The 11043-nt window shown below is 40.9% G+C and overlaps 1 protein-coding gene across 1 annotated transcript; it reads right to left on the bottom strand.

The window, feature by feature from the left end:
* Positions 1-2879: 2879 nt before the first annotated feature.
* LOC104930591 (uncharacterized) lies at positions 2880-4239 on the bottom strand. Its single transcript, XM_027276817.1, has 4 exons — positions 4200-4239; positions 3928-4030; positions 3214-3289; positions 2880-3005 (listed from the first exon to the last, which is right to left on the bottom strand). The coding sequence occupies exons 1-4, from the start codon at positions 4237-4239 to the stop codon at positions 2925-2927; spliced, it is 300 nt and encodes a 99-aa protein (XP_027132618.1). The 3' UTR covers positions 2880-2924.
* Between the last annotated feature and the right edge of the window lie 6804 nt (positions 4240-11043).

The following is an 11043-nucleotide window of genomic DNA, read 5'->3' as shown; positions in this document are numbered from 1 at the left end:
AAAAGGCAGAGATCCCTTGGAAGTGGTGCCTGCTTCAGCCTACAAGCATTTTGGTTCCGACTATAAATTTCTCACCAAGATCCTCTCAGCGAATTGTCTCTCCCATCATGTGCACCAAGTTGTTTGTACCAGGTAGACATTGTTTTACAAATGCATAGTTTTTGTTCAAAGGTTATTCTTCCCATTCTACCCAGCAGCTCTGGAAGATATGGCCAAACATTACTTATGTGGTTTGTCTGCCCTTTTCTACAACAGAAACAAAAACTGACATTTGATATGTTTATGTCATATGTTTGTGCATGTTGCTAGAAATATATGCCATTACCTGTATGGTGATGCGTACATCGTTCCCTGTCTGTGTGGATGTAAAACTGATGAACTCGGGCCTCTGGATAGTAGTTTATTGTGGAGCAGGGCAAGAGTTCATTGGCTACTTTCAGGGACATTGTGCTAGATCCCCTTTGGAGCTGCAGGTGTCTCATAAGTGAGAGTCTGTAGAGAATATAAAAAAACATTATGTTATATATATAGATACATGTGTTGCCATATCATGACATGAGGAAGATGTTACATATAAACACAGTAATGTGATGATATACGACAGAATACAAGGAAACAGAGTGGACACTGGTTGAACACAGTAATAACATAAATGTGATGTCAGAGAAGATAACAATACTAGATGATTTGACGGACATACTGAAGCATAACAGAAAATGCTTGTGCACATTTGTAAAGACACAAGTGACTTGATGAAATGCAGTTTAACAGTCTAATGTGCTATACTTAGCTGTTGGGGATGAATGTGACGATGTACTGTAATGCAGACTGACATGATATGATGATAGTAATGCAGTGCAACATTGTGTTTGTGGAGAGACCCACCTGTAAATTGCTGTCTCTGGGAGGTTTGACTTCCTGTATGGGAGGTTGACGTCTGTCTGTTTTGTGTTTCGTGTACGATCCTTCCACACAACTCTAGGTGGGATCCTGTGACTGTGAGCTTTCTCTTTCCACTACAGGACACAGAGCAGCAGCCAATCAGAGAGAGAGGAAACTGAGCACAGATTCGATAGCAGAGAACATTTTCTTATGAGATGTGATACGATAATGTGATGGATAAAAACTACATCTGTGGCAGCCACAATGTGGATTTCTCTCTACATACCGTGGCCCCTGGTAGCTTCATGTTTATTACACTCTACAATATGATTGGGACAAAATAAGAACACCCCTGAAAATGTGGCTACCTGTAGAACATTTAAAAAAGGGTTACTAACATGGTCCTCAAAAACATTATGGTTCATCCCTAGGGGATCTTGAATACCCACTACAAATTTCATAGAGGTCAGCCTAGTGGTTTTTTAACAACATATCAAGTTGACATTTTGGCCTGGGGTTGGACTACAAGAGAGGCATGTGTGGTAAACACAAGCAGGTCATTAAAACCATTAAGGGTCTTATAGTTGTATAGTAGTATAGTCGTAGTCGTATAGTCTTAAACTGTAACGGTTGCTCAGTTACTAACATTGTTCCCTAGAATAAGTCTCTATTAAAGTTAGTGACAAAGCAATGCTCAGTCAGGAACACTATTCTTTCACATGCTTAGGCTTGTAGTCTTGTAAACTTTCCCCATAGTCAAAGTGTTAAATCATCGTGTCATCTCTCGACAAATTTCAGTACAGGAGTATATAGAATTGTGGTTGTTAGGTCCATAAACGAAGCAATTTCCTCTTTAAATTTTGAACAACCTAACATTAAACAGATGTTATTTAATTTGTTGACAAGTCATCAGAAAGAGTTTTTTATCAGCTAGCATTATGTTGGGAATATAAAAAAGACCAACCAGATGCTGTCATAGACCTTGCTCCAGGTGCTGCTTGGATAGCATACTTGGTGCAGGATGGTGATGACGGAGTAGGTGAATTAGAAGCATAGTACCATGCGCAACTGTCATCAGGATAGGACACACAGGAACTTTGACACACGCGCCTTTAATTTATGGACGGTGAATAGTCCAAACTTCATGCCACAGTCCCACCTTATATACCAATACAAGATAACCTGATCAGAGAGATGATACTGGTATTATATTTTTGCATAGAACTACTTGGTTAGAATGTGAAAAAATATGCAGAAACCTTTCAAAGCAGCTAGAACCATAGCACATCTGCCCCAAGATAATTAATTGTCTTTCACACTATAGTAACCAAGAAATGAAGCATGCATTCGAACACGTCCAAATGATAATTCTAGATGCTTTGCAAATTGCATCATATAAAAACTAAAGAAAGATTTGAAACTGAAGATGGAAATATATAAGTGGTCAAATCGCATTCAAAATCTATACTGGAAAACTAAACTGGTTAAGGGAAAACTAGCTATAGAGTTCAATTTGAGGCGTTTCCTAAATATAACACTGAGGGCCTAATCTCTGTAATCACAGCCAAAACTGCAGGAGTTAATAAATCTGCAATTTGCTACAATTATTTGACGCACAAAAACCAGGTGTCCAGCTTGTGGAAAGCAAATCACACACTACTAGCGTTGAATCTACTCGGTCAATTATATACTGCGGTGGCATTCCTAAAGCCATGGTAAGATACGGCTATGTAAGATTATGCTTAGTGCTAAGTTAATCTTAGTTGCCCATAAAACGACTCACTCTTGGTGCATTGCGTTCATGTCTAACTGGAACCCATCACTGGTCACGTTAAACCAAGGTTAAGAGACAGACACACAACGCGTTGTTGCTTGCCGATGAGAAAGACAACGACACTGGGAGAGAATGGAGGATGAATCTCTGTTTCGACATACACAACAACCACGACAATAAGACAGCAACACAAAGATATCAATTTTAATGTATTACTGCCTACTAGTAGTACTAGTAGTAGTACTACTGAATGTGGATTAGATAAGCATCAGAGGAAGAAGGTGTGAGAATTGAGGTTCAGACTCACAGAAAAGTTTGTCCCAGATGTAATCATTTTGCAAGCGCTGTCCTGCAGGAGGTTAAAGAGAGGAAGACATTAAGCATGTTCAAATGACTTTCACTGTGAAGGTACTATTGAGAAATGATGAAATTATTCAATATCACTTTTACAAATGAATGTGCTGCTGTTGTCTAATATAGACATAGCATGGATGCAAACGTGCATGTAGTCTGGAAAAGCTCATGTTAGATAAATACATAAAAACATGCATCACTACATTCTGCTCTCCTTGTTGTGTCCACGAACAGCCGTTTGTGCTCCAGCCACATCCAGCCTGGATACACTTCCGACACCTGAAGAGAAAACAAATGATACAAAACGATTCTTGTCGATACCATGAGATAGTAATATGTAGTCAATGAAGTTATTATCATTGGACCCAGTATTGGAAAAAAAAAATCTCTTTGGGTCTGATTACAGCCGACAGTTTTCTATTCTACCTACTCAATCTATAGACACATGTAGTCAGTTCTGTGTACTTTCACTCATTCATTTTGGATGACATTTAGGCCTTGGCCCTAGAACACACATTCCTATTCTGTGCAGCAAGGTACTTATACAGTCCATAGTAGTACACTGTACCCGTATTTTCAAAACAAAATGAGCTAGAATATACCCTGAAGTGATTCCTGAAGTGGATCTGTGGCCTACTAATTTCATTAGTGATGCATCTGACTGATCATGTGTTTCAGCAACAGCTTAAAGACCCAGTGTGTGAGACTTAGGGTGCTCTATTTACAGAATATGGCAGAAATAGAATATTCAGAACTTCATGTTTTCATTATTGTATAATCCCCTGAAAATGAATGCCTTTTATATCTACAGGCACTGTGGATTCATGTTGTACCACAATATTTCTACAGTAGCCTAGAACAGAAAACCAAAACTACACACTGATCCTTTAAGACACAAAGGAAGGAAGAGGACTTACAGGACAGAAGTTGGTGGTCCCCTGATGTCAGCACAGTTGGATATCTTTAGACTGTCATTAATATGTGTGTTCCCAAGTCTAACCTTAACTGTGACATCCAGGCCTGTTCATTGGAAATAATACAGTGAATGTCAGAGTCTCAGTCATCATTTGTTAGCAACACACTTGTTGTGTGATGTAACAAATATATAACACAAGACGACACAATGTGAAGGTCTTTGATTGTCAGGGTTAAACTCACTGTATTGTTTTATGTATCAAACGTCACTTACCTTCAACAGGAAGTGTGCTATTGTAAGGATGCAGGTGCATTTTGGGAATTGTGGAGGAGGGCTTTGCCTGCTACAAAACTCACTGGAACTGGAACTTGGAGAGAATTGACAGGTGAATTTAGACAGCGCCTGCTGGCCCAGAGTCGAGTGTGTCTGGATGTGAGTGTGTGATCTGAGAAGTGTGTAAGTTTTAAAAAGAGAAATAACAGACAGTCACAACTGATTATAGTTAAGACTTGTATGTAATCTGTACCTGATCAGTGCTGTCCTTTACAACTTTGTAGGAAACCATTTTGTGCTGAGAATCATCAGGAATAGATACCCAGTCTGAATCTGGGCAGTCATCTTCAAATGTGCAACTAGGAAGAGAAAATGACGTTTAAACCAAGTTTAGAACTGTTTGAAAGTGTCAACTGCATGTGTTGTTCCCCTGACCTTCTTTTAGAACTGCACCAGACACAGTATGGATCCTGTGCAGACCAACAGTCCTGCACTTGTGGTATGCTGCACTTTGACACAGGTACACGCTCCATCTAGAACAGAACACACATTTAACAACAACACTTTGTGAATGAGTTACATAAGGCATTGTAAATGTAGTCCTGTGTTCAGCACAGTCTAACATGTGAGCTATAGATGTACATACACCTACCTGGTTGGGTAGAAGTGGCACGTACACATTTTACGATCCATGATCCAGGTGCATTTGGGAAATACTTGACGGTCGTCATTGGCCCGTAGAGCCCTGGGACAGACGTGTGATAGTTCTTGTCCACGACAGCTGACAACAAAATTTAGCTTTGTCTCTGTTTTAAGGTACAAGGCAAAACTGAACTGGAAAGAAGGGACGTCAAAACATGGGGACAAACACTCTACAGAGAGTATGATTTAAAAGATCACAAGCTAGTCTCACACCACAAACTTCAATGTGTAAAACAGTTTTATTCTTTTTTCCAACCACTGAAATGATTCACCAATGAGAAGACTATGCTGCTCTGAAACTCTGTCAAACTGATACCTTGGTTGACCACAAACACGCAAATAGAGTTAAGACTATTACAAAACATCATCCAGGCACCACACCGTGAGATTTCCTGCCACAGTCCTGTGGAAACACTGTTAATGCATGTCTATGGTTTGGTATCTAAAAGATGAAGTCGACAGCTACCACAACTCTTACCAGACAACCTAAATTAAAAAAAGAAATCAAAAAATGTTCAAATGCATAGCTTTGGATTGTTCAAGCCAGGGTTGTATGATTCAACATTTAAAGAATGGATGAAAAAAGGGAATGAATGCACTTTATTGTCACTGAAAAAGATTCGAAGAACAGATTTGCACTTAGGAATAAAGACTTATTTAAATATCTTCAACTAAGAGAACATTACATAAAAAAAGTAAAAAGGGAGACAGCAGAAGAATCCAGTGGTAGAAGTGGTGATCAATGCATACCATCAAAAAACATTGAGGATTGTTCATAAGCTTTATCATAGAGCTGCCAAAAAATAAAGCCATTTAAGCCATTATGTATTTCCCCACAAATGTTCTACACAAAAATAGGATAAGTGACGTTCGATACAGGATAATTACTGAATTTGTGTTTATTATGTGTGAATTTGTGTTTTCCACAATTATGTTTCAGAAGCCAATCAGAAGAGTTGGACATTATTAAGAAGAAGATGATTCCTAAATAAAATTATATTTGGATAATATGACGCAAGCAGTAAGCTGCTCAAAAATTGTCTTTTTCACGTCACTGTGACTTAAAGTTAATTTTGTTGACTGTTAATAAATGAAATAATGGATAGTTTGCACATCATTGAACTTCTTATACTCACCTTAATGAGCTGCCCATCTCCCGTCCCAATGAAGAAAACCATCCAGGCCTTCTGCCTCACTGCCAGCACAGAAGACATGTTGCTCTGCCTGAGGAGCACCTTCTTCGGCTTCAGCGTCTTTGGCTGAGAAATACAAACACATTGATTATCAGATTTAGATCCAAATACCATTTATTGAGTTGTGACGTGTAGAATTCTCAAGTTAGAAACAACTATTGAGAACTCTTAAACTGAAATATCACTGCTCAAATCTTTTTTAGATGTATGTTGATTTTTTACTTTATAAAGTCATGATGTCTGATTAATTCATATGTCGTGATACATGTGGTGATATGTAACTAGTTGAATTACTGTTGCTGTGTGGTCGTCTCCTGTTGCCACAGTTCAAAGTAAAAAGCACCAACCATTTAGTAAGAAGTCAACAAAATGTACTTTCTTTATCAAACAGGCTTTTAGGGACCTTGTTTGTGAAATAATGTTTGTCTTCTTATTTTATATTAATTGACATTGTGGGAATCTTTGTGCAAAACCTATTTAAATGAAAATATCACAAGACACCTTATCAGTTGTTGAAACAAAGATGTTCTAATGCTCCCATATTGAGATGCAACACATTGCAACAAAGGTTGGACAGGGTCATGTTTAGCCCTCTGTTTAACACCTCTTCTCCCAACACTCCTCAGCTCATGCAGTAATGTCCACGACAGAATTGTGTCTGTTTTTGATGCAGTGATGTTCGAGAGCCTGGAGATCAAGGCCATCCAATATTGTTTTTCAGCTTTAATGATATTATGTACATTTGCATTAATCCTGAATGTTATATACAGGTTCTGGCCACAGTCCAAACTTTTTTGAAACGTGTTTCAATTTAAAATTGGCATATTATTTTCTAGACACAATAAAATTGATCAGTTTCAATATTTAATTTTTTAATTGAAGTTGTCTGTGCTATTAAATATGGGGTTTCTATATTTTGTACATCATCACATTTTGATGACTTTTGTGTAAACACACTAAAAATACTACTAAATACTACTACTAAAAAAACTACTAACTGTTGACCTCATTAAAGTTTTCAGATCAATCTGACAGTTTTTAAGTTTTTACTATAAATATAAATTCTTTAACTTAAAGGGAAAGTTCAGGTATTCTGAAGTCAGGCATGTACTGCAAAACAAACAACAAAACAGATTTTAGACATAAAAAGCCCACTATATTAAGAATACTTTTACCACTTAAACTTGCTGTTAGACAACTTTATTTCTATGCCATTAACCTGTGCTGCGTTTCAGAAAAACACAAGCATACACCGTATTTGAAATGAATATGAAGACTGAATTCAGTCTGATCTGCAACTTTCTGATCCAAACAGTTGATCTATGGCAAAATATAGCGGGAAGAGTAGTTGGAAGTTTTGCAGTTAAGTGCCAAAGAAGAAGTCTGTCGGCTGGCAAGGTAAAGTAGTGAAAATATTCTTAATATAGTAGTATATAAAGTATTAAGTATAAAGTACTGACCGTCAATCTCAATGTAAGAGGCTGAAATTGTTCCCCCAGCACAAGTGAACTGAACTGATGGGAAGTTTGGTATATACCTCATCATGGGGTGTATCATCCAAAAAAGAAAACAATTTTTTGATTGTGGTGCATCATTCCAGGGAACATCCATCAACCCTGAACTACTCCAAGGCCCCAATCTGATGGGAGTGCTGGCACGCTTTCAGGAACCAGTAGTGATGATGTCAGATATACAGGCCATGTTTCATTAGGTCAAGGTAATGGAAAGCGATACAGACTTCCTGCGATTTTTATGGTGGCCACAAGGAAACATAGGTAATGCACCTGAGGAATTTCGGATGACTGTTCACTTATTTGGAGCTGTCTCTTCATCCAGCATTGCCAACTTTGCACTCAGAAGACCGCATAGGACAACACAAACAGGTTTCCTCCTGAGGCAACAAGCACAATCATGGAAAACTTTTATATGGATGACTGTTTAAAATCTGTGCCCACAGAACAGGAAGCAGTGAAACTGATCTCAAACCTCACCACAGTCTGTCATAAGGGAGGATTCCATTTGTCAAACTAGAAAATTCACGCAGAAATTTTGAGAGTGACGAGTGGGCTGTTCCCGGCGGTCTGTAGTCAAAAAGCACACCTCAAATAGTCATTTTTAACATGTTTATTTAGACACAGGAGCAGCTAGCGGTGCCGCGCAAGCAATTGACATTAGCGTGTTAACAATTACCATGTCTTCAATTTTTAGTGGCTAATGTTGATTAATATGTTAGCATTTGCATTAATTTTAGCATTGGTTGCTAATGATACCAGTTAGCATGTCTTTACAGTTAGCAATGAGCATGTATTTAATTCTTAGTGGCTAATAGTAATCAATAAGCATTAGCAGGTAACCATTATTTAATACTTAATGGCTAATGCTAATTGTTAACACCCTAGCTGCTCTGCTGTCTTGTCTGTCATTTAGACAGACAACGCGCTAACAATTCTTTAGCAGGTTAGCTTTAGCATGTTAACATGAGCATGTACTTAATTCCTAGTGGCTAATGTTAATTAACATTAGCATGTTAAAATTAACATGTTAGGATTCAAGGATTCAAGGATTCAAGGAGTTTTATTTGTCATTACAACACATGTAAACATGGGATGAAACGAAATTGGTTTCCCCTGGTCCTGGAGCAGCCCAATATCCAAATATAAATAAAATATAAAATAATATAAAATAAAATATATATAATATATATAATAATATATATATATATATAAAATATATATATATTAAGATAATATAGAGAGAGTAAAATATAAAAAGTAAAGGCAAATTTAAATTTAAGAAAAGTATATACAATAAATAGAAAAACAACAACAGTATAACACCAGGGTGAGGTAAGTGGATATGCAAGTGTCCAGGTTGTGCAAACAACTGCATTGGGCAGATTGCAGTGCAAAGTTATTTTGTATTATTGTCTGTGCATCTGTGGTGGGGGGTCCAGATGGGGGATGGGGGTGGGGGGTGGGTTTGGGGATGAGGGGCAGGGGCTACAGGGATCCTCCAGAGTTCACAGTGCTCACAGTTCTGGGAGAAGCTGTTTCCTAAGTCTGGTGGTCCTGCTCTTAATGCTCCGCAGCCTCCTGCCCGAGGGAGAGGGGCAAACAGAGCGTGTGGGGGTGAGTGGGGTCCTTCATGATGCAGGAGGCCCTTTTCCTGCACCTGGAGGTGTAAATGTCCGTGGGTGGGGTAGGCTGCATCCCACAGTCCCTGTGCAGCTTTAACCACCCTCTGCAGAGCCTTCTTCTCTGCTGCAGAGCAGTTGCCGTGCCACACGTTGATGCAGGTGCACATGAACGCTTTCACCACACATCTATAGAAGGAGGTCAGGACTGAGCTCCCCAGTCCAGCGCGCCGCAGCCCTCTGAGGAAGTAGAGGCGCTGGTGTGCCTTCCTAACCAGATAGGAAGTGTTGGTGCTCCAGGTGAGGTCGTTTGCGATGTTGCGCCAGGTACCTGAAGCTGGAGACCACTTCCACCGCTGTCCCTCCGATGTGCAGGGGAGGGGGAGATGTCCTGCCCTTCTGAAGTCCACGATCATCTCCTTGGTCTTCTTCACGTTGATGCAGAGGGTGTTTTTCTCTGCACCAACCCTCCAGGTGTTTCACTTCCTGCCTGTAGTCCGACCGTCGTTATTAGCGATTCATCCAACCACAGCTGTGTCATCTACGACTTCACTATTAGACAGCTCGATGTTCGCTGAGCAGTCGTGTGTGAGCAGAGTGAACAGAAGGGGGCTCAGCACACAACCCTGGGGGGAGCCTGTGCTGAGGGTGATGGTGGAGGAGGAGACGTCATGATCTTCACAGACTGCGGCCTTTTGTTTAGAAAGTCCAGAACCCAGTTGCAGAGGGTAGAGCTCAGCCCGAGTGTGGTCAGTTTTTGAAACCAGAGCTGCGGGCTGATGGTGTTGAATGCAGACGTGAATCCACAAAGAGCAGGCGAACATAAAGTCCTCTTCTCTAAGTGGGTGAGGGCTGTGTGGACCACAGAAAATGGCATCCCTGTGGATCGATTCTTTCTGTATGCGTACTGGTGTGGGTCCACGGTGACGTCGATGCAGTCTTTGATGTGGGCCATCACCAGTCCTCTCGAAGCACTCAGACTATCGGTGTGAGGGCAACCGGCAGTATAGTCATTCAGGCCTGTCACTGTGGGGTGTTTGGGGATGGGGATGATTGTGGCCGTCTTCAGGCAGGTAGGGACCGCTGCTTGTTGGAGGGAGGTGTTATTAAGATGTCTGCAGGACATCCGTCAGCTGGTGTGCGCAGCCCTCAGCACCTCCCGGAGATTTTATCGGGACCCGTAGCTTTGCGTGGATTAATCCTCTGGAGGGTTCTCCTCACCTCTGCTGGGGTCACGCGGAGAGGCTCTTCACTGGTAGTGGAGGTGAGTCTGGTGCTGGGGAGGTGTTCGGGTCATCAAAGCGGGCATAGAAATGTTGAGAGCGTCGGGCAGAGAGGGGCCTGGGGCACTGTGCATCTCTGTGCTGTAGTCTGTGATCACTTTATGCCCCTCCACATACTCCGGGGATCGTTAGATGTAAAATGTCCCTCGATCCTCCGGGCATATGTGGCCTTGGGCCTTCTTTACTCCTGCTATCACAGCCGTCTCCTAGCCGCTCTGAGTGCCAGTCTGTCGCCTAACCTGAACGCAGCATCCCTGGCTTTCGCAGAGACCTGACCTCCCCATCAGCCAGGGTTTCTGGTTGGGTAGACTGTTGTGGCCTGGTGGTGGTGGACATCCTCTGCACACTTGCTGGTAGCCGAGGACAGCCGATGTATATTCCTCTAGTCCACCTGTCCCTCAAGGGCAGCTGCCTCCCTGAAGATTTGCCAGTCGTACTCGAGGAAACAGTCCTGCAGTGTGGGGTCAGTAAGCGGCAATCAGCTAGGGACCACGACAGAATGATAGAAATGGTCAAATAACGAATGGTGGAAA

This window comes from Larimichthys crocea, unplaced genomic scaffold (genome assembly GCF_000972845.2).
Source record: "Larimichthys crocea isolate SSNF unplaced genomic scaffold, L_crocea_2.0 scaffold616, whole genome shotgun sequence".
Classification (NCBI taxonomy): domain Eukaryota; kingdom Metazoa; phylum Chordata; class Actinopteri; family Sciaenidae; genus Larimichthys; species Larimichthys crocea.
The sequence above is the reverse complement of the archived record's forward strand: the minus strand, read 5'-3'. Positions and strand labels throughout refer to the sequence as shown.

Coding starts and splice junctions, on each gene's coding strand:
- LOC104930591 (XM_027276817.1), bottom strand. CDS start 4,239: ATGCACCTGCATCCTTACAATAGCACACTTCCTGTTGAAG. Junction 3,290..3,927: donor GGACCACCAACTTCTGTCCT/GTAAGTCCTCTT, acceptor TTTTCTCTTCAG/GTGTCGGAAGTGTATCCAGG. Junction 3,006..3,213: donor CACAACAAGGAGAGCAGAAT/GTAGTGATGCAT, acceptor AACCTCCTGCAG/GACAGCGCTTGCAAAATGAT.